The following is a 27635-nucleotide window of genomic DNA, read 5'->3' as shown; positions in this document are numbered from 1 at the left end:
TTTACTCGAGTAGTATTTTACTGGGTGACTTCCACTTATACTTGAGTAATTTTCTATTAAGGTATTAAGGTAAATTTACTTGAATGAATATACATTATATGCGCATCATAAATCTTAATATTATGAAGATTACGGTAAAGAAATTGTGACGCAAATGGCACACCTCATGCTTTTCTGGCTTGGAAGGACATCAACCGGGCCCGCGCCACCAACCTCAGCACAAGGACAGCGTAGCACACAACAGGACTTAACAGTTGCGCCGCCGACTGGAGTGGGACAAAAAACTCATAGTCAGAGATAGCAGAACGTGCGTATTGGGCGTCAGATCAATGTTCTAATTCCCTCATCGGCTCTCATATTGCAGGTAAATTGCAATAGTTTTTGAGTGTACAGTAAGTAGCCTGTGTTATTTAGGTGTGAAACAACCATAGAGCCCGATAGAGGACTCTAGTGGCCAAAATGTCATTTTATCATGGGCAGCGCCATGGAGGACATTCACAATTTTGAAGTAGTCAACTGGGTGGGACTTCCTATGGGTTAAGGAAGGATCACATAATTCCATCCAGGTCATTAGGTGGGATCAATGGGTTATACTCGGGACCAATTAATTATACTTGTGAGCAAACATTGCATAATGGCAGGTGGCAGTAAATCGCCAACCTTGGCTTTATACCTGTTCAAACAACACACTCCGGGTGGCAGTATGCACCCTTTCAGTTTGTTTACCAACTAGTAGAAAATGGAGATGGCCTCAATGGCGCTGCCCATGCTCACATAGACGCAATAATCGGACAAATAAGATATTGCGCCCTCTAACTATCTCCATGGAAACAACCAATGCGTGTATTATCAGTGTTCCGGACACAGACAAGTGACCCTGGCTCGAGACTATCCGATTGGACTGTAGTAGTGTCGTCGCATAATAATATTGCTTACTGAGGTAAATGGCTTTGGAATCATTTTGTGATTCCCGGTTTTTGTTAGTGCTCTTTTGATGAGCGGATATGGCCGCGCAATACATGGTGGCTGTGAGGATGAAATGGCAGTCCCTCGCTTTGCTGTGTTGCAATATGCTTGAAGGCCTTTGACAGAAAACGAAGCTGTATCCAACCTAATATAAAGGTAGTCTAATTATGTTACAGCAAATGTCAAGTCATGCCATTACTTTCTAATTCATTAGAAAATTCATCAGACTCCTAATACTTAATGAAATGGGATTTTAAGTGCATTTAGTGTGGCCTATATGCACTACATGACAAAAAGTATGTGGACACCTGCTCATTGAACATCTCATTCCAAAATCATGGGCATTAATATGGAGTTGGTGCCCCCTTTGCTGCTTTAACAGCCTCCACTCTTATGGGAAGGCTTTCCACTAGATGTTGGAACACTTCTGCGGGGACTTGCTTCCATTCTACCACAAGAGCATTAGTGAAGTCAGGCACTGATGTTGGGAGATTAGGCCTGGCTCGGACAAACCATTTCTGTATGGACCTCGCTTTGTGCACAGGGGTATTGTCATGCTGAAACAGGAAAGGGCCTTCCCCAAACTGTTGCTACAAAGTTGGAAGCACTGAATCATCTAGAATGTCATTGTATGCTGTAGCGTTAAGATTTCCCTTCACTGAAACTTAGGGGCCTAGGCCAAACCATGAAAAACAGCCCCAGACCATTAGTCCTCCTCCACCAAACTTTACAGTTGGCACTATGCACTGGGACAGGTAGCGTTCTCCTGGCATCCGCCAAAACCCAGATGTGTCCGTCAGACTGCCAGATGGTGAAGTGTGATTCATCACTCCAGAGAACGCCTTTCCACTGCTCCAGAGTCCAATGGCAGCAAGCTTTACACCACTCCAGCCGACACTTGGCATTGCACATGGTGATTTTAGGCTTGTGTGCGGCTGCTCGGCCATTAAATCTCATTTCATGAAGCTCCCGACTAACCATTTTTGTGCTGATGTTGCTTCCAGAGGCAGTTTGGAACTCGGTAGTGAGTGTTGCAACCGAGGACAGACGATTTTTTTACGCGCTATGTGCTTCAGTACTCGGCAGTAACATTCTGTGAACTTGTGTGGCGTACCACTTTGTTGCTGAGCCGTTGTTGCTCCTAGACCACTTTCCACTTCAAATAACAGCACTTACAGTTGACTGGAGAAGCTCTAGTATGGCAGAAATTTGACGAACTGACTTGTTGGAAAGGTGGCATCCTATGATGTTGAAAGTCACTGAGCGCTTCACTAAGGCCATTCTACTGCCAATGTTTGTCTATGGAGATTGCATGGCGGTGTGCTCGATGTTATACACCTGTCAGCAACGATTGTGTCTGAAATAGCCGAATGCACTAATTTGAAGGTGTGTCCACATACCATTGTATATATTTTATATCAACATCAACTTAATTGAATATTGTTCAGATAGTGGATACATTTGTCATTCTTTTTCAGGAAATATAAATAAAAATGTAATATTACATAGGCCTAGACCTACTGCTAGAATAAATCAACCTTGTGTTTCAGATTGTCTGGGGCCATGCCCTTCTAGAGCCTTTGGGAACCTGGCACAACAAGGACACAACTCCACCATGTCCGCAACCATTCAGAGAGAGACTAGCTCGGCGAACTCTGCTGAAGCCAAGAAAACAGAGCTCAGAGTAAACAAGAAGAAATGCTGTAAGTAGCCAAATGATAAGCCTCCCAGAGCAATATCTTCAATGCAGGAGAGCTTTGCGCAGGCAGCAACAATTCTGCTGCAGTCTGGATGTTTGCTTCTGGCTGTTTTGACTGGCACAGAATAAGTCTACAGGTGTTATTTTGTTTTGGCTTCATCTCCAAAAATGTTGCTAGTTATGATGTAAAGCTTTCTCTATGCATTGAAAACACATTTTTTGGTTGATGCACACATTAACAAGCAAATTAGTTTAAAAGAAATACAACTGTGTTTATAATATTTTGAGAGGGACTCGTCTTCTCTGAAAATTATTCACTCTCATTCCACATTATATTTTTATCATGCAGATTATGTTGAAATCTGTTTACAATGAGCCCATATTCCATACAGTATTCAGTTTATCTGCAGTCCTGTTGCCGACGTAATTTATATGAGAATAGCAAGCCAAGGCTTGCCAGTCCATTTGACATATCCCTTTTCATCTAAGTATACAGTACATGGGAAATCAAGGATAAGAAATGTATCCAATGATGATTGATCATAACAACCAACAAATTTGATAGTTAAATTGTTTTGCCTTATCTACTGTATATCATTTTATTGTCAGGCCTGTGTATCACTTGTACGTATACAGTATAGAATGTATACAGTAGTATCTGAGTTAGTCTGATGCTAATGCACTATAGTATGTATGTATGTCTGTCTGTCTTTCTGTTCAGCATGGGCATCCTACATGACAAACTCTCCCACAGTGATTGTAATGATCGGCCTACCTGCTAGGGGAAAGACCTACATGTCTAAGAAACTGACACGATACCTCAACTGGATAGGGGTGCCAACCAAAGGTGAGGTGGGGGAAGACAGCCCCTACAACATCACTTTTTGAATGTCCCTTTAAGTCTTCCATTATGACAGACTATTGATGGTGGAACCGTCTGGTGTTTGAGATATCTTTTAATAAGCACTTCAGTCAACTTTAAATCACCAGTGTATTGTGTCCTACAAAGTAGATGTCTTCATTATTAGGTAAATGTCACATTTTTAATAAAAAATGTAAAGCTCCTGAGAACTGAGACGCCCCATGTTGAATAGGATCCTACTTTGAACCAGTCCCATTTCTATGATAGGAGACAACCCTAACTTAATAAACCATGTAGACACTAATACAAGCAAGTCATAACTCTGTTGGTGCCATTTTGTTAATTTTGTAGTGTTTAACTTGGGTGTTTACCGCCGAGAGGCTGTCAAAGCTTACAAGTCCTACGACTTCTTCAGACACGACAACAAGGAAGCCATGGAAATAAGGAAGTAAGTTACATTTGTTTTATTCATGCAGATTCCATACTGGGAAAGCATTCACAATTGCCATGCACACTGTTTTGATGGCACATTTTTCATTTTTATTTGCTTAGAACTTAAGTTCACATATGAGAGACAAAGTTTTCTATCAATCGTAACATGTTAGAAAAAAACGGTCATTAATCAAGTATTGTTTCCATCAGCATGGTCAGATCTGAGTGAATCTTATTACTCCAGCAGCACACCAGGTTCTCTTATGCATGATTTCACAGGTGTACTTTGCAGCCCCGGCTGCTGCGTCAATGGCTAGTGAGTTTCTGAACCAACACACTGTCTGCTGTGCAAGCAGATATTCAGCGTACAAAAGACCCATATTATATTAATAGAATGTGTGTGTACACACACACACACACACACACAAGTACACACAGCAGTTGTGGGATTCAAATGGACATTTGCTTAGTTTTTCATAGTAATTTGTGATGGATTACTATTTTCCAACTAGCTGAAAGTTTTCTAAGCAAGCACTAAACTTGATCCAGAATAATCACTTAATGAGACATCTGAATTGCCGTTTATGGACCTGTAAATGGCTTTACTGCTCTTGACAGCATCACAGAATGCTGATCTAAATATATTTCTGGCACTCACTCACTCCTTACAAAATGTTGCATCGGTATGTTCCCTCACTGTTCTGTCAGTGTTACTATTCAGATGTCTGTGCAGAAGAAAGATAGATATACAGTATATCATTCTGGTCTACTGGACTGCTCACCGTAGAATCAAACACAAAATGATACAGTGGCCTTTAAGATTGAGTATAAAAACGATATATATATATATATATATGAGGTTGGAATGCATACCTGCCCCCTTTTCTGCAGACCCACTGTTGAGCCCTTTGATGCAGATTAAGATTACTGTCATTGTATTTCCCTCTCCTCTCCCACAGACAGTGTGCTCTGGTAGCCCTGGAGGATGTGAAAGGATATCTAACTGAAGAAGGAGGACAAATCGCTGTAAGGCATCTACTCTTTCCTTTAGATTCCTTTTTGTCTGTTCAATATATTTTACATTTATCCACCCGTTTTGTGATGTTTGCTTTGATTAGGTATTTGATGCAACAAACACAACAAGGGAGAGGAGAGACCTCATTCTTGATTTTGGGAAAGAGAATGCATTCAAGGTAAAAATGTGCCAAATATATTTTTGTGTTTGTATCTCCATATAACATTACTCTGTGTAACTACACTGCATCCAGCCCTGTGGTGAGGCAGTATATTTTAGTGGCGCAGTCTGAGCTGCTTTCTTTCCAACAGGTGTTCTTTGTGGAGTCTGTGTGTGATGACCCAGAAGTCATTGCTGCTAATATTCTGGTATGTTCTGATGTCGCCATGTGGGATTGTAATGCTTTACTATGACCCCAGGCCAGGGTCAAAACTAACCTATTTATACACTGACTATATCCTTGTTATGTCACGACTTTCATTTTTCTTTGCCCACATTCTAATGTGTCATATCTCTAAACAGGAGGTGAAGGTGTCCAGTCCAGACTACCCAGAGAGGCACAGAGAGAGAGTAATGGATGACTTTCTCAAACGCATAGAGTGCTATAAGGTTACATACCAACCTTTGGATCCCGATGATTATGACAAGTAAGAATGACCAATGCATATTGTCTGTCTCAGTGTGTTGCAATTGAATAGGACATTGCTTCAATTAGAGGCAACTGTCCATACTGATCATCATGTGTTATACCTAATAGGCATTAACGTTTGTAGTTCTCGAGAATTGCTGTAAATTTGCTGCAAGGTCAGATGTATGCCACCTGGTGGAGACAGAATACATAGACAATTGTGTTACTGTGTCTCCCGTAGGGACCTATCCTTTATCAAGGTGGAGAATGTGGGCCGGCGCTTCCTGGTGAACCGGGTGCAAGACTACATCCAGAGTAGGATAGTGTACTACCTTATGAACATTCAAGTGCACTCTCACTCGCTCTACCTGTGCCGGCATGGAGAGAGCAATCACAACATGGAGGGCCGTATCGGAGGCGACTCGGAGCTCTCCCCAGGGGGAAAACAGGTATGTGTCCTGTCTGCCATGACAGTTAGGCCTAGTCCAGAGAGAGCAGTCCATAGAGATAGAGGATTCATCTTTGTATCTGTGCCATTATAGCATCTGTGATAGCATGGGCAGCGCCATTGAGGCCATCTCCATTTTGAAGTAGTAAATTGTCTTCTTCACGATTGGCTGATCCCTCCTGATGACTCAGTTGGACATGACTCCAACAGGGTAAACAGGAGGGATCAGCCAATGAAGTTGGAAGGCCCACCCTGTTGACTACATTAAAATGGTGGAAGCCCTCAGTGACGCTGCCAATGCTAATACGGCCTTTTGGACAGTAGAAGCCTCTATCAATCTCTATGGAGCAGTCAGGCATAATACTGATCTTTGTCTTTGAGTCAGTGGATCCTACCGATTTCTATTTAGATTTAGTTGAACAGCTAATGGAAATGACTAATTAAAGCTCCTGTACTTTAAATTTGAGGAAACACTGGTAATCAGGTCATGTACTTTTAAATAGTTAATAGCATGTTTACCATGATCATGTACAATAAGAAGTCCCCTGATAGATGGGCCTGTTATTGACACTAATCTCTCTTTGCCCTTTCTGGTCCAGTTTGCCCATGCCTTGCGCGGCTTCATCGAGGAGCACAAACTGTCGGACCTGAAGGTGTGGACAAGCCAGCTGAGACGTACCATCCAGACTGCTGAGGAGCTGATTGTGCCCTACGAACAGTGGAAGATCCTCAACGAGATAGATGCTGTCAGTACTGACTTTCCCTCTGATCTCTCACCTATCACTGGTTGAAAATAATGAATACCATGATGGTTTAATTTAGGTAGACACCATTTGTGATTAAAATGAATTTGATCTTTGATAAATGACTTGTTATATTCATTGTTTGAATAATAAGTAATGATTGATCATTATCTGGCAACTCAACTGCCAAGGTACATTTTCCAGAGTTCTCTCTTTCCCATCTGTTAGGGTGTTTGTGAGGAGATGACATATGATATGATCCAGAACTCCTTTCCAGAAGAGTTTGCCCTGAGGGACCAGGACAAGTACCACTACCGCTACCTAGGAGGAGAGGTAAAGTCCTACCTGCTTACCACAATATGGAGCCCTTATCTTGTTAGGGATAGCTAAAGCTCAGTGTGTCCCTTCTCCCCACCTGTAGTCCTACCAGGACCTAGTGCAGCGGTTAGAGCCTGTCATCATGGAGCTAGAGAGACAAGGCAATGTGCTGGTCATCTGTCACCAGGCTGTCATGCGCTGCCTGCTAGCCTACTTCCTGGACAAGAGTGCAGGTGGGTGAGCACACAACATACAGTACACACTTACTGACACTGTCACAAACACCAGAAGTCATTGACACTTTTTTTTTTTTAACTATGTATTTCGTAGATGATCTACCCTACCTGAAATGTCCACTGCACACAGTGCTCAAGCTCAGCCCTGTTGCCTATGGTAAGACTTTGTGTTCATTAGACTTATGGCAGAATAAATTGACAATTACATTGTGTTATGTTCACATCTGATGGAATTCTTCTATCACCACTAGTAAACTCAGCAAAAAAAGAAACGTCCTCTTACTGTCAACTGCGTTTATTTTCAGCAAACTTAACATGTAGGTATTTGTATGACCATAACAAGATTCAACAACTGAGACATAATCTGAACAAGTTCCACAGACATGTGACTAACAGAAATTGAATTGTGTCCCTGAACAAAGGGAGGGGGGGGGGGGGGGGGGGGGGGGTTCAAAATCAAAAGTAACAGTCAGTATCTGGTGTGGCCACCAGCTGCATTAAGTACTGCAGTGCATCTCCTCCTCATGGACTGCACCAGATTTGCCAGATCTTGCTGTGAGATGTTACCCCACTCTTCCATCAAGGCACCTGCAAGTTCCCAGACATTTCTGGGGGGAATGGCCCTAGCCCTCACCCTCCGATCCAACAGGTCCCAGACGTGCTCAATGGGATTGAGATCCGGGCTCTTTGCTGGCCATGGCAAAACACTGATATTCCTGTCTTGCAGGAAATCACGCACAGACCCTTCATGCTGAAGGGTCATGTCAGGATGAGCCTGCAGGAAGGGTACCACATGAGGGAGGAGGATGTCATTCCTGTAATGCACAGCGTTGAGATTGCCTGCAATGACAACAAGCTCAGTCCGATGATGCTGTGACACACCGCCCCAGACCATGATGGACCCTCCACCTCCAAATCGATTTCGCTCCAGAGTACAGGCCTCGGTGTAACGCTCATTCCTTCCTTTTTTGCCAGTCCTGTCTGGTCCAGCGACGGTGGGTTTGTGCCCACAGGCGACGTTGTTGCCGGTGATGTCTGGTGAGGACCTGCCGTACAACAGGCCTACAAGCCCTCAGTTCAGCCTCTCGCAGACAGTTTGAGCACTGATGGAGGGATTGTGCATTCCTGGTGTAACTCGGGCAGTTGTTTTTGCCATTCTGTACCTGTCCCGCAGGTGTGATGTTCGGATGTACCGATCCTGTGCAGGTGTTGTTACACGTGGTCTGCCACTGCGAGGACGATCAGCTGTCCGTCCTGTCTCCCTGTAGCTCTATCTTAGGCGTCTCATAGTACGGCCATTGCGAATTTATTGCCCTGGCCACATCTGCAGTCCTCATGCCTCCTTGCAGCATGCCTAAGGCACGTTCGCGCAGATGAGCAGGGACCCTGTGCATCTTTCTTTTGGTGTTTTTCAGAGTCAGTAGAAAGGCCTCTTGAGTGTCTTAAGTTTTCATAACTGTGACCTTAAATAGCCTACCGTCTATAAGCTGTTAGTGTCTGAACGACCATTCCACAGGTGCATGTTCATTATTTGTTTATGGTTCATTGAACAAGCATGGGAAACAGTGTTTAAACCCTTTACAATGAAGATCTGTGAAGTTATTTGGATTTTTACGAATTATCTTTGAAAGACAGGGTCCTGAAAAGGGGACGTTTCTTTTTTTGCTGAGTTTAGTTTGACAATTAGGAATGGGTAACATGAATGTATCTCTGCAACTATCCCCAGGCTGTAAAGTGGAAATGTTTTACCTTAACGTGGAGGCAGTGAACACACATCGCGACCGACCACTTGTAAGTAACATTCCATGTTATTCTCAGTGGTAAGGCTTTGCTCCTTTTTGGCATCCCTGCTCTGTTCTGCTCACATATCACATGCTTCACGGAACCTCTTTAACCAAACTAGCTCAAGCTATGTCTGGATAAATGAGTAGTTAGTGTGACTTTATATTTAACTTGTATGAAGCTATGACTGATCACCTTTCCCTGCTTGCGAACACCGACACCACTAAAACAATAAAGCTGCATAATACATTTTTTTCTAGAGCAAGTCTTTACATATTTTTTTAGGTTTGCACTAGCTTATTAGTTAGCTAGCTAGATAACGTTAGCTTGCTAACTGACAAGGCAGTTACTCACACTTCATATGAAACAAACGGGGTGGTAAGTGCAGCACAATGCACACAACACTAAATACTTTACCAATCTGGCCACTGTAGCTAGTAAAATTATAATTAAATTGCAATGGATTATTTTCCATGAAGCAGCTGCCTGTAGCTGTCTGCTGAGAGTCAATGCAGTGTCTTAACTTTACCTAGCTAGCACAACATCTCGCTAGCTAGTGAATAATGCTAACCATAACGTTAGCCAGCTAGCAAAAAATGTATCGATGGCCTGTAGTGACCATGGAGAGTGAATTAAATTGTTTATTTGTCATCTTGCTAGTGAGTTATCTAGCTGTGGCCATCTGGCTATATCAACAAAGGCTGTCTAAAACAATAGTGACATTAGCGCAGCTAGCTATATAGCTAGCTAATATTGGGCCGCTTGAACTCGTTGTGACTGTAGACCATAAAACAACGGACATGCATTTCCAAATAACGCTACTGCCACCTTCTGTTTGACTATATTAACAAGGCTGAGTGGCTGACGACTTTAAGGTCTTTGCTGTTTGAACACAAAAGAGAGAGACTGCCGACACTCTGTTCAGAAGTGCTAAGTAGTCGGCAGGCAAACGTTTCACAATCCTACCGGTGTGTCTGAGCTATTAGTGAGATGCCATAGACAATATGGAAGAGCAGAATTAAGTGGAATCTGTTAGTGCTTTTTTTTTTTTTTTTAACTATGTAGAATCAACTTTTTCATATGCCATAGAGAAAGTCCTATTGTAGTGGTTGGTCAAGGAGAACGATTGTTTGATTGCTGTGTTTTGGGGAATTGTCCCAATAACGCTGTGTGTTCCCGGGTCTCTTTCTTTAATGCACCTGGTGTTTCCCCATCTCCAACCAGGATAAGGTCCCGAGGGACCCAGCTCCCATCCGGCGGAATAGTTACACACCCCTGTCCAGTCACGACCAGTTCAAGCGGCCCAGGCTCTACAGTGCCGGCACCCGTCCCTGGCTCCCCCAACGCCCCACCCCATCGGCCCTGCAGTTCCCCGAGATGCCAGAGGGGGTGCTGCAGCAAAGCCAAGTTAGTGTCAGAAATGGATGGTGCCCTCTTAATTAATCACTCATAATTCAACTCAGTCCCCTCCCTCCTGCCACCAAAGCCCTTCTTTATCCTTAGCATCCCATCACCCTTAAATCCCCTTGATAATTTAGACTCTGTAATAAAAACAGAGTGGACGTCTCCCTGACATGCTGTGGTCTTGTTGGTGGCTTCCCCTCTTTATATAATGTCTGTCTCTCCCCCAACATTAGCTATTTGTCTTACATGGCCTCCCCTTTTCTTCATGGGCTGTGTCTCCATCTTGAATATGCACAGCACTATGCCTGTCCTAAATAAACTGCACCACTAACTTCTACTCATTTACATCTTATGAATAGATCACTTAAGCACCATTCCAGATGATACACAGTTCAACATTCTTCCAGTAACCAGGTGTTATACATTAGTCATCTTAGGAGAAACATGCACTGAACAACAATTAGTGTCAGAGATCAATGCCATACAAGGGTCGTAAATATAGACATGTTGATGTCTTGAGATGCGTATTCAAAGTTGCTGTTGTGATCCGAGTGTGTTGGTTCGCTTTGCTTTGTTGTGAGTTCAGTGCTTCAGCTAGTCTCCCCATTTCTGTCTCTTCCCTTTCTCCCTCCCTGTCTGTGTCGTCACAGCCTCGGATAGGAAGCTGTTGTCTGTGAGTATTTAAGATAAATTCCCGCAGAACTCCACCAATTTAATTTCTGTTTTCACTTATTCACATGAGATGTCATCTCAATAAGACAATGGGGTATGTATAGCATCTTAAACCGATATCATCATACAGTATGATGCTTCATCATAATTTCAGTTCAAGGACATACACTTCACTACTAATAGTACTAATCATTTCGTTCCCTCTTTGTTTTATAATGATGATGGTGTATCAGGAGAAAAGTTTCCCTAGCAGGGATGTTTCTTTTCATTGGTCTCTGAGGCAAAACACTAGTAGTAATGTAAGACCTGTCTTCAAGACAATAATTGGTCAGTGTTTGGAGTTATGTTAAGACAGGGATAGAACCATCGACTGAGAATATTAATCATGTCTGTTTCTGTTTAAAGGACTCCCTGTGTGAAGGAATCGACTATGACAGCCCAGAAGAAATTAGTGGCTGTGTCCGCTTCTGAGTGACTATGAAGTCACCTTCAAGTTCAGCTGGTGCCTCAGTCTATCCCTGTGACACTGAAGTTCTGCTCATCCTATCCTCCATGTCCCTATGGCCTTCCACATCATATAATAATTTCCCTGCATGCCAAATATCTGGAACCACTGGTGGCACAACTATAACACCTCTTTCATGTATGCCAATAAAGATCAAACATGATGCCTTATGTGTATCAGAGACCCTTCATGTCTTGTTGAATATATGTGGCAGCATGTTATGGTATCATGAAATCCTTTCCCACTACTGCAGCATAAAGCATTTTATCAGACACATCCATATTAGCCATCACATGACATTATGAACACAGAAAAACATAGTAGGATAATTTGATATTGTGGTCATATATGGTTTGTGTGGAACCATTTACAATAAGAATATACTGTATATATTTTAGATTAGAAGTTAGTCCAGTGCTCTTAAAAGGGAAGTTGTCATGTAAATGAGTGTATTTATCTGTCAATTACTTACTCTGTCTTCAGATAACATAAAGGAGTAACAGAAATATGTAAACATGGAATAAGAAAAGTACTACGGTCCTAATTATCAGTGTAGCTTCAATACCTTTCTTATGAAATTCTCGCTGAATTGTCCCTTTGATTATATTCATGGTTGAGGAAATGTTTTACACTAGTAGATTTTTAAGAAACTCAAAGCTTATTTGAGAACCTTGCCTTTTAACCAATTATTACAGACATGCGACTATTAATAAATGTAGCTTGTTAGCCATTACCACTGAAACCAAAACTGTGCAAATATCCCATATTTTAACAGGTGCTCTGAGATACTTGAAGGAAATATTTGACATAGTCAAGGTGTGATAAGATGTTTTTCTCATCACATATTCTTAATAGGATATTGATATATAGAATACCAGAAGAATGTACAGTAGCTGTATATTAGATATTGAGATGTCTCTATTTGTATGAATGTGTTTGGCATTCTGCTGTGTTTGTGTTGAATGTTTTCATTAATAACCTGCATAAAGTGATGAGATTTCTGGTCATTTGCACCAAAAGCCACTAGTCAGTAGGGGCACACAAGATCCTTTTAATTTAGATAAAAGTTATGCTATTACGCACACCCAATTATTCCAATGACTGCGAACTACAGTGTCACAATTATTTATGATTTTTTTTGCCTGTGCCTTTTGGGGCATGTTGATAGCCTTACTGAAAAGTAATCTGTTCTGTGCATAGCACAATTGTAAAGATGTGTATAATCATACACAAGAAGGTTCCAAAGAAATGTCAAGAGTTGTGACTATATATTTGATACGTTTTCCAAGGATAGCCTGCTCAGCTCAAGAATGTACTGTACTCAATACCCGGCTGCAGTATTAATCTCGTGAATTTCGTCATGTAAAATGTTGCCTGTTGATATGGACTTCATTGCGTCAGTTAGCTGGTTTAGCATAGTTGAATTGTATTTAAGATGTTGCTCCAGTAACTGTATTAAAAAGTCATTAAATATGTAAAACAGGTGTAATTTATGTCTCCTTTTTCTGTGTGAGTTTTGGGGAAGGAGGTGGCATGTTTCAAGTTAATTTTCCTACTCTGCACAGCTCTAGGGAGCTATTAAGCACTATGTACACAAGCGGCAGGTAGCCTAGCAGATAAGAGCTTCGGGGTAGTAACCCGAAAGCTCGCTGTTTCTTATCCCTGAACTGATTAGGTGAAAAATCTGCCTTGAGCAAGGCACTTAACCCTAATCGCTCCTATAAATTGCTTTGGATAAGTGTCTGCTAAAATATAAAGTTAGCTCATGTAATTTCACTTCAATTGCATTATTAGGATGTAAACTATATGAGGCTTTAATATGTTACAAAAGTTAACATTTCATTTTAAAAGAGGCTGGATCCATCAAGTGAGTGGATCTATCCCCTGTTCTAGCCAAAAGGAAACAAAGCTTGTGTATACGTCATGTGTGTGGCAACGACGTTACGAATAACAACATACTCACATTTGTGACGTTCTACACATCAGAGACTGTCGGTTGATATTTATTGTCCGAGGCAGGGGTACAATTTTCATCAGGTAAGCAAATAAATAATGGTTCAAATATTAATTAAAGAGGTTAATTACGTAGATAGTTATGTAAAGTGAGGCTGCAATCTCGTTAGTGTAAAGTACCATAACAGTTTAGCCAGCTAACGTTAGCCCTTTGCTAGCAGAACACTTGGCTAGCTAGCTAACCTAGTTGTCAAACTAGCTAACACTCAACATCAATTAACGTTAATCAATCACATTGCTCATTTGCTTGTGTTTTGCTAGACAGTTTCACTGAAACCAACTCGTCTCGTATTGTAGATAGCAGAAGAGGAAAGTGACAACATGCTAGCACAGAAATGCTATGTTATTTGTTTTCAACCATCATTTAACTAGGCAAGTCATTTAAGAACAAATTATTATTTACAATGACGGCCTACTTGTGAAGTCCCCCCCTAACAGGTGTTGTGCCGAAAAGCTCCCCCTCCCGTGAACGTGCACGCCCTCAATTCTTCATTGCTGCGACTTGCTTGCTAGTTGAGATTTCTGATCACGTTAGGCTGCGTTTCATTATATATTTTATGTCGGTTTGATCGCGGGGCACTAGTAATGTTTGCAGTTTTCGGTTTGGCTATTTGTTTCAAGTCTATTAGTCTATAAATAAATCTCTTTTCCAAAATTCGTCATCTCTACCATGTCTTATTCGACTAGTAGTTGTTCTGAAATGTTTATTGCTTGCCTACATTTGACTCTGTTTAATATAACACACATACATAAATGATTAATTTCGGTTGCCTATCCTGACATTAAGTTTATTCTATAGAAAGTATTTGACTCTAGCCACAAAATTAAGGAAATCTTGGGACTGCGAGGCCTGCACACTTCAGAATCATTTTGGTAGCTCATGTTGACTAGTAGTGTGTGCCACAAAGCAAAATTAGAGTATAAATAAACAAACATTTATTTTAGAAACATTTTGTAATGTTTAAGAAAATAATGATAATATACATTAATCACACAATAACATCACATACAGTTAAATTTGTTAACGAACATTAAATAAGAAATACACATTTCAATCTTTGCATAATACAATATAAAATGACAAATCAAATATAAAAAGACATAACAAACAAATATTGGAAAGCTGCAACTGAACATTTAGTCCACTTTTTATGGAACGTTTTCCAGTTGATACCATCGCCTGGAACTCAAGCCTAACCTTGTCCTGACAGGCAGCGCAGACAGTCCTCCAATGATGGGATGGTTTTCATACAGGACTGGTGGAACCATCATGGGCACAACCAATCTGAAATGTATGATGAAAAATGTGAATATATTTAAAACATTAAATACATTTTCTTGAATTACAATTATTTCATTTATTATCAGACAAAGCAGATGATACTACCTCTAGAAATGTTCAATTCTAAAGGCACATTTTTACATAAGTAATAATAAGCAATTACCCAGTTAGTGTCTTCCTCATTGTCCACCTCCCCACAGAAGTGGCACAGTTGGCTCAGGTTATGTCAAGTAGTCTATAAATCTTTACATGTATTTTTCTGAGCAAACAGGGAACAAGGGAATAGTTACAGAATTATTTAAATAAATGTGTTTTAGTGGCCATCTAGTCAGAAGTTGGATCAAAGTTAACCTTGAAAGATCCATCAATGTTTTTTTATTAAATTAGAAATTGAACATACCCGTGTTTGAGGAGAGTGACTGCTATTTCTTCTCTCATGATGTTAACATCTTTGTCCGTATTTGAAAGACAAATCGACTCCTCCTTCAGAACACATTCAGCAAACTGCGAAAAACAATTGGACATTTCAGTTGTTTTCCCCAACAAAATTGTTACACTTAAGATTCTAACACTTAAGATTTGAAGTATACAACAACACTGCTATAATATAATTTGACTGTTCTGTTTTGCCTTTTAGTCAGTATTCTTTCAGTAGGTTCATTGTACATTGCCTTGAAAGTAAGTATGAGAGTATAAGTAAAGACCCCACAAGAAGTAACATCTTGTTGGCATGGGCGAGGAAGGGTACCACACACCCATCTGGAGATATTACACCCCTTCTCAGGTGCGATCTGAACATATGTTAATAAAAGTACAGCATTTTGGAACACTTTATTGATTACAATATAGAGATTAATAACAGAGGGAATCTGAGAATGCAGGGATTCCAGCAGGGTGTGTGTTGAAGTAGTCAAATCTGGAGCTGACAAGGCTCTGACTTAGCATCTTGGGGGCATCGCTGGATGGTGTGGAGGAAGAAGCAGAACGTTCAGGTTAGGGCTGGAATGTAAATGGCGTGATCATCTCGGATTATCTAACATCTGAGAATGGGCAGGCATTCCCTCGGATGAAGAGCATCTCCGTCTTGCTGATTATGTGATGTCATCCAGGTGGAAATGTCACCTGCATATCTGATGTAGGAAAAGAGAGAAGTTGAGTGTCCTGTGAAAATGTTTATGTAGTGAGTGTGAGATATATATATCTCACACTCACTACATAAACATTTTCACAGGACACTCAACTTCTCTCTGTTAATGTAGTGTGTGTGTGTGTGTGTGTATATATATATGTATATGTGTGTGTGTGTGTATATGTGTGTGTGTGTATATATGTATGTGTGTGTATATATGTATGTGTGTGTATATATGTATGTGTGTGTATATATGTGTGTGTGTGTATATATATATATATATGTGTGTGTGTGTGTATATATATATATATATATATATATATATATATATATATATATATATATATATACTGCTCAAAAAAATAAAGGGAACACTTAAACAACACATCCTAGATCTGAATGAAAGAAATAATCTTATTAAATACTTTTTTCTTTACATAGTTGAATGTGCTGACAACAAAATCACAAAAAGAATCAATGGAAATCCAATTTATCAACCCATGGAGGTCTGGATTTGGAGTCACACTCAAAATTAAAGTGGAAAACCACACTACAGGCTGATCCAACTTTGATGTAATGTCCTTAAAACAAGTCAAAATGAGGCTCATTAGTGGGTGTGGCCTCCACGTGCCTGTATGACCTCCCTACAACGCCTGGGCATGCTCCTGATGAGGTGGCGGATGGTCTCCTGAGGGATCTCCTCCCAGACCTGGACTAAAGCATCCGCCAACTCCTGGACAGTCTGTGGTGCAACGTGGCATTGGTGGATGGAGCGAGACATGATGTCCCAGATGTGATCAATTGGATTCAGGTCTGGGGAACAGGCGGGCCAGTCCATAGCATCAATGCCTTCCTCTTGCAGGAACTGCTGACACACTCCAGCCACATGAGGTCTAGCATTGTCTTGCATTAGGAGGAACCCAGGGCCAACCGCACCAGCATATGGTCTCACAAGGGGTCTGAGGATCTCATCTCGGTACCTAATGGCAGTCAGGCTACCTCTGGCGAGCACATGGAGGGCTGTGCGGCCCCCCAAAGAAATGCCACCCCACACCATGACTGACCCACCGCCAAACCGGTCATGCTGGAGGATGTTGCAGGCAGCAGAACGTTCTCCACGGCGTCTCCAGACTCTGTCACGTCTGTCACGTGCTCAGTGTGAACCTGCTTTCATCTGTGAAGAGCACAGGGCGCCAGTGGCGAATTTGCCAATCTTAGTGTTCTCTGGCAAATGCCAAACGTTCTGCACCGTGTTGGGCTGTAAGCACAACCCCCACCTGTGGACGTCGGGCCCTCATACCACCCTCATGGAGTCTGTTTCTGACCGTTTGAGCAGACACATGCACATTTGTGGCCTGCTGGAGGTCATTTTGCAGGGCTCTGGCAGTGCTTCTCCTGCTCCTCCTTGCACGAAGGCGGAGGTAGCGGTCCTGCTGCTGGGTTGTTGCCCTCCTACGGCCTCCTCCAGGTCTCCTGATGTACTGGCCTGTCTCTTGGTAGCGCCTCCATGCTCTGGACACTACGCTGACAGACACAGCAAACCTTCTTGCCACAGCTCGCATTGATGTGCCATCCTTGATGAGCTGCACTACCTGAGCCACTTGTGTGGGTTGTAGACTCCGTCTCATGCTACCACTAGAGTGAAAGCACCGCCAGCATTCAAAAGTGACCAAAACATCAGCCAGGAAGCATAGGAACTGAGAAGTGGTCTGTGGTCCCCACCTGCAGAACCACTCCTTTATTGGGGGTGTCTTGCTAATTGCCAATAATTTCCACCTGTTGTCTATTCCATTTGCACAACAGCATGTGAAATTTATTGTCAATCAGTGTTGCTTCCTAAGTGGACAGTTTGATTTCACAGAAGTGTGATTGACTTGGAGTTACATTGTGTTGTTTAAGTGTTCCCTTTATTTTTTTGAGCTATATATATATATATATATATATATATATATATATATATATATATATATATACACACTTTTTTTTCTCCTCAATTATTATCATTATTGTGTTTTGTGGGTGAGGGGAGGTTGATGGGGATGGTGGAGGTGCTGGGGCTGTCCTATTGAGGGGGAGGGGATTCTTCATGGAGGCACATTCAGTCATAGTTTTGTTTTATTATATTATTATACATTTATTTTTGTCTTCTTTTTTTCTATTATTATTATAACAGTTTACTGTGATTATGGATATGCACTCATGTTGACTTGTATATTAGCATTTTTTTTGGCCCAGAGTACACTTTTCTTTTATTACTACTGTACCTACATTAACTAAAACAGAAAAAGTGTAAAAAAAGAAAAATGTAGAAAAGCCATGAGGGAAAGCACAATGGGATGGGGGATTGAGGGATGGTTATAGAGAACAGTAGAGGGCTCTGAAAACTATTATTGCTGAAATAACCACTTATTTTTGTGACTAGAGTCTAATACTTCCTGTGGCACACATCAGAGGGTATGATAGGTCATCAAAATGATTCTGAAAAGTGCCAGGCCTTGCAGTCCCAAGATAGATTGGGGGGGATTTCGACAGGCAAGAAAATGGCCTTGCCGCAACCCACGCCCCGCCCTTCTAATTTCATTCACTTTATAGCCAAACCTGAAAACTGCAGACATTACTAGTGCCTCCCCTGCGATCAAACCACCATAAAAAAATAAAGGGAAACGCAGCCTAAAGTGATCAGAAATCTCAACTAGCAATCTCAACTAGCAAGCAAGTGAAGAATTGTATGTGTGCACGTTCACGGGGGGGGGGGGGGGGTTTGGGGGTTCTGGCAGGGAGGAGATTTTCGGCACAACACTGGACGACGATGGGCCAGTTGTGCGCTGTCCTATGGGACTCCCGATCACGGCCGGTTGTGATCCAGCCCGTGATCGAACCCGGGTCTGTAGTGACCCCCTAGCACTGCAATTCAGCGCCACTCGGGAGGTGAAGAAGAGATCTTGGAGTTGCAGAACAAATAAATAGTTGCAATCAGTTGTTTTGCTTGCACTGCTGTGATCAGCAGTTTAGCCCCATCGAAGTGTCATCAGCATGCTGTGACTTCAAACAAATTACTTTTCCATTAGAAATTAAAGTAATGTCTTGCTACAAGGTTCCTCGGCCTGAATAAACTGGCATTCACTTCTTCAGTTGTATGTAGCCTACACGCCTGTGATGTTCCTTTGTTGAATGGTGTTTTATTCCCACAGGTTAAGGACCCCAGAATGTTGCGTCTGCGTTGCAAAACCAAAAATGGGAGCCACATTATGCAGGGCCTGACCCATCAGTCCTGTGTGCAGGAGCTGAAGAGCAAGGTAGAGGAGCTGACTGGTATCCCCTGTGATGTACAGAAGATCATGGTTGGTTACCCTCCCTCTAGCTTGGACCTCCGAAACGGAGATGCTCACCTCAAGGACTACCCCATCAAATCAGGTAGGCTATGTTGTCTCTCTCTTCTCACTTGAATCAATCATTTGTGACTTTTACACAGCTGGATACACCATGCAGTGTCATGGCTGTATTTGATTAAGAAAATGACTGTGTTGCAGGAGACACTCTCATTGTTGAGGAGGAGGAGAAGAACAAGATGAAGACCCAGACAACCAATTCAGCTGTAACCAAGGGACCCCGCCTGGAGTCTCCCCCTGTGCTGGCCAGAAGGGTCGTTCCAGCAGACAACTCCTGCCTGTTCACCAGTGTCTCCTATGTGGTGGAGGGCGGGGTATACGACCCAGCGTGTGCCCCTGAGATGCGAGGCCTCATCGCCCAGATCGTGTCGAGTGACCCAACGGCTTACTCTGAAGCGGTTTTGGGAAAGACCAACGAGGAGTACTGCACCTGGATCCGACGTGACGACACCTGGGGCGGAGCTATAGAGGTGTCCATCCTGTCCAAATTCTACCAGTGTGAGATCTGTGTAGTGGACACGCAGACAGTGCGTGTGGATAGATTTGGTGAGGACGCTGGCTACCACAAACGTGTGCTGCTCATCTACGACGGCATCCACTACGACCCACTGCAGAAGGAAACGCCTGGTTCCGACACTCCGCCCCAGACCATCTTCTCCACCACAGATGACATCATCCTGGCCCAGGCCCTGGAGCTAGCGGACGAGGCGCGAAGGAAGCGGCAGTTCACGGACGTCAACCGCTTTGCCTTGCGCTGCATGGTGTGTCAGACAGGCCTTGTAGGACAGAAGGAGGCCCGGGAACATGCCAAGGAGACGGGCCACACCAACTTTGGAGAGGTGTAAGTCAGAGCACTCCTCCTCCTCTCACACCCCCCCCCCTTACCTCACAACCACCACCCCCATGCCGTCACATCTGTGTCTGTACGATCCTCTACCTCACTTGGTCCAGCGAGATTCTGCAGACCCTGAGTTCTGTCTTACCCGTTCAGTATTACTACTACAGCTGTCAGCTCACAGGCTAATCTACTGTAAGGTTCTGATCTCATACAAAATATCCGCTACAATTGTTTTAGGGACATTTTTAAGCTCAGTTTTGAGTCTTCACACTAAACTCAAAACACAGTGGGTGATTGTTTGTTGAAGTCTTGTTGCTCAGTAATGTAGCATTTGTTCAGTTTGTTGACACTAATGGAGCAGAAAACTTTCTTAATACCAAAATTGGAGATGCCTGGAAATGCCTTGCTTTTTCAGTTCTGACTTGTGGCACAATCGGCATGGCATGGCTAGATAGTACTACAACAGAAATCTTTTTCCAGGGCCATTGGGACAAGATACATGTTTGATTTCACACATCAATGACAATATTAATTTAAATGTTTTTGTTTGTGCCTCACTAGTACTTGGAAAAACAGTGACAACTGTTGCAAATATCAAATATAAACCCAGTCAGTCACTTGGTAGAGAAGCTGTTATTTTATTATTTTGCATTGGCAATGTATTTAATATTTGTAATAGCAGAGTTTAGCTAGATTCCTTATAGGTCAATACAACCCTAAATTATTCAACAATGGTGCTGTGACAACTGTATAAGCTATTGTGTAAGCTATTACTGAATTTAATTTGTTATTTTCTGCATTGTGGGTTGTCAGGTGTTTGGATTGAAATATAGCTCTACATTCATCTTGGTGTGGAACATTAACATTTCATGCAATTATTATCATGCCATGGCACTCTGGCATCAAAAGGCCATGGCATTACCCACAGTGGGATTGGTTTTTTATTATATTTATTTGTGTCTATTTTATATGGTGTAATTTGAATTATGGTATTTTGTATTACAGAGAATCGATAAGAATGCTACATGCTTATTTTATTTACATTTTAATTTTGGAATTATTAGACAGATTGTAAGTCTATGTGATGAATCATTATATATTTGTAGTTCAGGTACTGTACACAATGTGCTTTGCTTTTCAACATTCTCTTCATGATAGTGTTTTTCTTTTTAATTTCCCATTAGCCTCTCACTCACATAGCCTGGAGGTCTTGTTGTACTAATGTAAGGACCACCAAGTGATGTCATAGTTGTAATGTTGATCTGATTTTTATGCAAGATAAGTCATACCATATAAAAAATTTAAAAAAAACAGCTGTGATGGAAACAGGAATCTTCGGTACAGTTTTCTAAATGCCGACAGATCATTTGTTCGTTCGACATGGTGGGATCTTTTTGTCTTTAAAATGAATTATGCGAGAAATGGTGGAAACGCCTTTATGTGCAAATATTGATATAATAACCATCATATTGACGTAAACTTGGGAGTCATGCAATTATATGGCGTGTGTGGTTCTTCCACTACGAAACCATGTAGTTTATTAGGCTGCAGATGAAATATGTTATGAACTTCACAGGTAAAAGTGCACAATGTTGAGCTTGATGCTCCTTTCCAATAAATATTCTGGTGACATGATGATTGATGCTTGACTGCAGTTTGACCAACAAATATTCTCGCCCTTATCTGTAATAATCTCATCATATAGACTAGCCTATTCGCACTGTATCTGCAAGCTGTTGGCTAGAGCGCACTTGCCAAGACTAGAGTAGGCACATCTTGCTATTTAACTCAACAGTTTTTGTGACAAAACTATCAGTGGAGTTGAAAATGTGATGTAAACACATTGAACTTTAGATTTTATTTGGAACGTGAAAACTTTTGTGAAAAAATACATTGTGTGCACTACGTCATCATGCACTGATTTTGTTCCGCCACAAGTCAGTTTGGTGGAAAAAGCGCATATTTTCTTTATGCGTATTTTAGAATTTGCAATAAAATCTGTCTCCAATTGGATGGAAACCAAGCAACTGTGTATTCAATCTAAATGCATGTGAGAGGAAGACTGCCAGGGTTCTACTGTGACAGATGACAGCCACCATGATCTCATGCCTTGCTCTTGAAGCAGAGCCACTGAGATGGTTGAACCCTATAATTCTCACACATGAAAATACATGAATTCTGACAGTTTTCTTCAAGAGGTTGATACTGTTGTTACTGGTAAAAATAATCATATCATTTTTGGTTGTTGGCAGAGATGAACGGCGGGTGATTTGTTTTTTTCCCCATCTAACTATTTAATGCAGTCTAAAAGCTCTCGCACATCATATCTCAAAACAAAATATTTATTTTAGCTTTTGTCAGCTGGTCGTAAACAGACTCCAAAGTGTCCCGTATACAGTTCAGAAAACTCCTTTGACTTGTTATTTATAGAAAATGGACAGCATGTATGAGCATTATGAAAGCTTGTCTTACAATGAAATACTCTGGGTCAGGGCCGGCTTTGTGTGGAATATGTTTCCCTGTTCTTGCTTGGACTTTTCAAAGACTTGTGTGTAAGAGGTCTGGGGCATGGTTCTAGTGGGTGTTGATTTGACTCAAATAAGACTTCTCCCACAAGCCATTACATGGATGTTCAAGGAAACGTTCAATGAATGTTGCACTCAAAGCACTACAGAGAAACTGGGTTTACTTGATTTTTCCAATGTTGTGTCACAATAAAATAAATCATTTAGGATATTATTTGAGTGAATGTGTTTTTGTATTCGGTTTTAGATTATAATGTGCTTTAAGCCCTACATATTGATACTGTATTGTCAACCAATGAAAGATCTCTCTTAGCAATCGTTTTGCTGCCATTCACTGTTACCCTACTGAAAATGTAGGCTACTCTGTTCTAACGGTGTACAAGGGTCTCTCTGTTGGATTACACTTTAGTTCTATGTTGTGAAGCATCTCTCTGATGAGGGAATGAAATGTGGAGCTCTATGACAGTAACCCTAGACACCATCAGAAAGGGGCCGATTCAGACTTAGGAAATGTACGCCTATCCTATGCACTTCTCAGTATTTCCACGCTCAGAATAAATTTCATTCAACCCCAGAAAATCCTCCCACTTGCTTGCCAACATATTTTCTCGTGGAGTTTTCATTCAATAGGGTTTTCATTACATTTACACACATTCTGAAAATGTTCATTACATTTACACACATTCTGAAAATTGCCACATTCAGTTCTTCAACCAATGGTAATGTTGGAAGATTAGTGTACAATTGAAGTCAGAAGTTTACATACACCTTAGCCAAATACATTTAAACTCAGTATCACAATTCTTGACATTTATTCCTAGTAAAATATTCCCTGCCTTCGGTCAGTTAGGATTACCACTTTATTTTAAGAATGTGAAAAGTCAGAATAATAGTAGAGAGAATGATTTATTTCAGATTTTGTTTCTTTCATCACATTCCCAGTGGGTCAGAAGTTTACATATACTCAATTAGTATTTGGTAGCATTGCCTTTAAATTGTTTAACTTGGGTCAAACGTTTCTGGTAGCCTTCCACAAGTTACCCACAATAAGTTGGGTGAATTTTGGCCCATTCCTCCTGACAGAGCTGGTGTAACTGAGTCAGGTTTGTAGGCCTCCTTGCTCGCACACACTTTCAGTTCTGCCCACAAATTATCAATGGGATTGAGGTCAAGGCTTTGTGATTGCCACTCCAATACCTTGACTTTGTTGTCCTTAAGCCATTTTTCCACAACTTTGGAAGTATGCTTGGGGTCATTGTCCATTTGGTAGGCCCATTTGCGACCAAGCTTTAACTTCCTGACTGATGTCTTGAGATGTTGCTTCAATATATCCACATCATTTTCCATCCTCAAGATGCCATCTATTTTGTGAAGTGCACCAGTCCCTCCTGCAGCAAAGCACCCCCACAACATGATGCTGCCACCCCGTGCTTCACACCCTTTTTCCTCCAAACATAACGATATTCATTATTAGAGGTCAACCGATTATGATTTTTCAACACCAATACCGATTAATGGAAGAGCGAAAAAAAGCCGATACCGATTAATCGTCTGATTTGTTTATATATATATATATATATATATATATACACACACACACACACACACGTAATAATGACAATTACAACAATACTGAATGAACACTTATTTGAACTTAATATAATACATACATAAAATCTATTTAGTCTCAAATAAATAATGAAACATGTTCATTTTTGTTTAAATAATGCAAAAACAGTGTTGGAGAAGAAAGTAAAAGTGCAATATGTACCATGTAAAAAAGCTAACGTTTAAGTTCCTTGCTCAGAACATGAGAACATATGAAAGCTGGTGGTTCCTTTTAACATGAGTCTTCATTATTCCCAGTTAAGAAGTTGTAGTTATTAAAAGGATTATAGGACTATTTCTCTCAATACCATTTGTATTTCATATACCTTTGACTATTGGATGTTCTTATAGGCACTATAGTATTGCCAGCCTAATCTCTGGAGTTGATAGGCTTGAAGTCATAAACAGCGAGCGCTGTGCTTCAAGCACTGCGAAGAGCTGCTGGCAAACGCAGGAAAGTGCTGTTTGAATGAATGCTTACAAGCCTGCTGCTGCCTACCACTGCTCAGTCAGACTGCTCTATCAAATCATAGAATAAATTATAATAAACACACAGAAATACAAGCCTTAGGTCATTAATATGGTCAAATCCATAAACTATCATTTCGAAAACAAAACGTTTATTCTTTCAGTGAAATACGGAACTGTTCTGTATTTTATCGAACGGGGGGCATCCATAAGTCTAAATATTGCTGTTATTTTGCACAACCTTCAATGTTATGTCATAATTATGTACAATTCTGGCAAATGAATTACGGTCTTTGTTAGGAAGAAATGGTCTTCACACAGTTCGCAACAAGCCAGGCGGCCCAAACTGCTGCATATACCCTGACTCTGCTTGCACAGAACGCAAGAGAAGTGACACAATTTCCCTAGTTAATATTGACTGCTAACATGAATTTCTTTTAACTAAATATGCAGGTTTAAAAAAAATATACTTCTGTGTATTGATTTTAAGAAAGGCATTGACATTTATGGTTAGGTACATTGGTGCAACAACAGTGCTTTTTTCGCAAATGCGCTTGTTAAATCATCACCCGTTTGGCGAAGTAGGCTGTGATTCGATGATAAATTAACAGGCACCGCATTGATTATTTGCCATGCAGGACAAGCTAGTTAAACCAGTAATATCATCAACCATGTGTAGATAACTAGTGATTATGTTAAGATTGATTGTTTTTTATAAGACAAGTTTAATGCTATCTAGCAGCTTACCTTGGCTCCTTGCTGCACTTGCATAACAGGTGGTCAGCCTGCCATGCAGTCTCCTCGCGGAGTGCAATCTAATCAGCGTCCGATTGTTATGAAAACTTGAAATCGGCCCTAATTAAACGGCCATGCCGATTAATCGGTCGACCTGGAGTAGTGGCTTTTTCGTTGCTGAGAGGCCTTTCAGGTTATGTCGATATAGGACTAGTTTTACTGTGGATTTGGATACTTTTGTACCCGTTTCCTCCAGCATCTTCACAAGGTCTTTTGCTGTTGTTCTGGGATTGATTTTCACTTTTCGCACCAAAGTACGTTAATCTCTAGGAGACAGAACGTGTCTTCTTCCTGAGCGGTATGACTACTGCGTGGTCCCATGGTGTTTATACTTGCATACTATTGTTTGTACAGATGAACGTGGTACCTTCAGGTGTTTGAAAACTGCTCCCAAAGATGAACCAGACTTGTGGAGGTCTAGAATTTTTGGGGCTGATTTCTTTTGATTTTCCCATGATTTCAAGCAAAGAGGCACTGAGTTTGAAGGTAGGCCTTGAAATACATCCACAGGTACACCTCCAATTGACTCAAATTATGTCAATCAGAAGCTTCTAAAGCCATGACATCATTTTCTGGAATTTCTGGAATTTTCAAGCTGTTTAAAGGCACAGTCAACTGTGATACAGTGAATTACAAGTGAAATAATCTGTCTGTAAACAATTGTTGGAAAAAGGACTTGTGTCATGCACAAAGTAGATGTCCTAACCGACTTGCCAAAACTAGTTTGTTAGCAAGACATTTGTGGAGTGGTTGAAAAACTAGTTTTAATAACTCCAACCTAAGTGTATGTAAACTTCCGACTTCAACTGTACATATAATTATAATAGGGTGAATAGTGTACAATAGTAGGCTATACCCTCGTCTATTGCCTATGGAACTGAGTGATGACACGGGCAAGCATTACGCCATGCATCAGGTTCAAACTGTTACGGCTTGGCCTGATGATTAAAGTAGCCTACATGTTTTTTCTTTATGATCAACTGTTACTAATGATCCTCAGCAGGGATGGCGTTTACAGAGGAAGAAAATGAAGGTAAACGAAAAAAAAATATTCAATGGAATGATAATGTAGGCTATACCAACTGAAGGGAACTAACAGTAAATTGGCAGTTGAACATGTGTGGTTATGAGCTTCAGCTTGTTAGGGATAAGCATCCCGTCAACGGGACAGTTGTAAATCATGTAGCGTCGTGTCATAATCGCAGATTTTAGAGAAACAACAAATGTCGGTACATATAAGTGTCTTATATCGGCTGAAAGCTTAAATTCTTGTTAATATAACTGCACTGTCCAATTTACAGTAGCTATTACTGTGAAAACATGCCATGCTATTGTTTGAGGAGAGCTCAAAACAACAAAACACCTTTTTCACTGTGACAGGTTTGATAAATTCACCTCTGAAGGTGAAATGTGTACTTACATTCTGAAATCTTGTTCTGATTTATCGTCCCAGAGATAACATGAAGTGTGGTTTTGTTAGATAAAATCCTTTTTCATATCCTAAAAATGTCCATATAGCATGCATAATCGATTTTGTATTTCCACTCGTTCAATTTGCAATGAAAGGAATCTGTGAAAACCTAACCCTAAACGTTGTTTCAACCAGTCAAATTACGTTCGTATTTATTCCTCAGAGATCCTAGAACATAACCAGACTTCACTCTATCATTAGGAGTGTAGTATATCCTATAGGACACCAAATTTGGTCAGAGAGCGATGCCTTCATGGCGCGTCGATGACACTGGCGGTCTTCACTTGATTTACTTTGTCAAATAAGCACCAATCGGGGTCAAACAAAGCTAACTAGATAGCCAATGAGTTGGGATTTGTCGCACAATTTGTCGCACAATTTTGCTGCTAAGTTTTTGCGACAGCAAG

At 41.1% G+C, this 27635-nt stretch overlaps 2 protein-coding genes across 5 annotated transcripts; both read left to right on the top strand.

The window, feature by feature from the left end:
• The first annotated feature begins 163 nt into the window (after positions 1-163).
• On the top strand, positions 164-13194 carry f262 (6-phosphofructo-2-kinase/fructose-2,6-biphosphatase 2). Of its 4 annotated transcripts, none has more exons than XM_014133094.3 (16): positions 164-364; positions 2517-2669; positions 3420-3512; positions 3879-3975; positions 4919-4985; positions 5078-5152; positions 5286-5342; positions 5497-5621; positions 5844-6051; positions 6650-6796; positions 7022-7126; positions 7215-7344; positions 7442-7504; positions 9074-9138; positions 10354-10536; positions 11611-13194. In XM_014133094.3, the coding sequence occupies exons 2-16, from the start codon at positions 2582-2584 to the stop codon at positions 11674-11676; spliced, it is 1569 nt and encodes a 522-aa protein (XP_013988569.1). In that variant the 5' UTR covers positions 164-364; positions 2517-2581; the 3' UTR covers positions 11677-13194.
• Positions 13195-13653: 459 nt separating this feature from the next.
• LOC106565882 (ubiquitin thioesterase OTU1) lies at positions 13654-23100 on the top strand. The gene is made up of 3 exons (XM_014133519.2): positions 13654-13747; positions 19326-19548; positions 19665-23100. Exons 2-3 carry the CDS (start codon positions 19341-19343, stop codon positions 20366-20368), a joined length of 912 nt encoding a protein of 303 aa, XP_013988994.1. The 5' UTR covers positions 13654-13747; positions 19326-19340; the 3' UTR covers positions 20369-23100.
• Positions 23101-27635: the final 4535 nt, after the last annotated feature.

The sequence above is a fragment of the Salmo salar genome, chromosome 12, assembly GCF_965601325.2.
Source record: "Salmo salar chromosome 12, fSalSal1, whole genome shotgun sequence".
NCBI classification, from domain to species: domain Eukaryota; kingdom Metazoa; phylum Chordata; class Actinopteri; order Salmoniformes; family Salmonidae; genus Salmo; species Salmo salar.
The sequence above is the reverse complement of the archived record's forward strand: the minus strand, read 5'-3'. Positions and strand labels throughout refer to the sequence as shown.

Excerpts from the sequence above, each read along its gene's own strand:
- f262 (XM_045690460.2), top strand. The coding sequence starts at position 2,582 with ATGTCCGCAACCATTCAGAGAGAGACTAGCTCGGCGAACTCTGCTGAA. Across the intron at positions 4,986-5,077 it reads AAGAAGGAGGACAAATCGCT|GTATTTGATGCAACAAACAC; the intron begins GTAAGGCATCTA and ends TGCTTTGATTAG. Across the intron at positions 7,345-7,441 it reads CTTCCTGGACAAGAGTGCAG|ATGATCTACCCTACCTGAAA; the intron begins GTGGGTGAGCAC and ends TGTATTTCGTAG.
- LOC106565882 (XM_014133519.2), top strand. The coding sequence starts at position 19,341 with ATGTTGCGTCTGCGTTGCAAAACCAAAAATGGGAGCCACATTATGCAG. Across the intron at positions 19,549-19,664 it reads GGACTACCCCATCAAATCAG|GAGACACTCTCATTGTTGAG; the intron begins GTAGGCTATGTT and ends ACTGTGTTGCAG.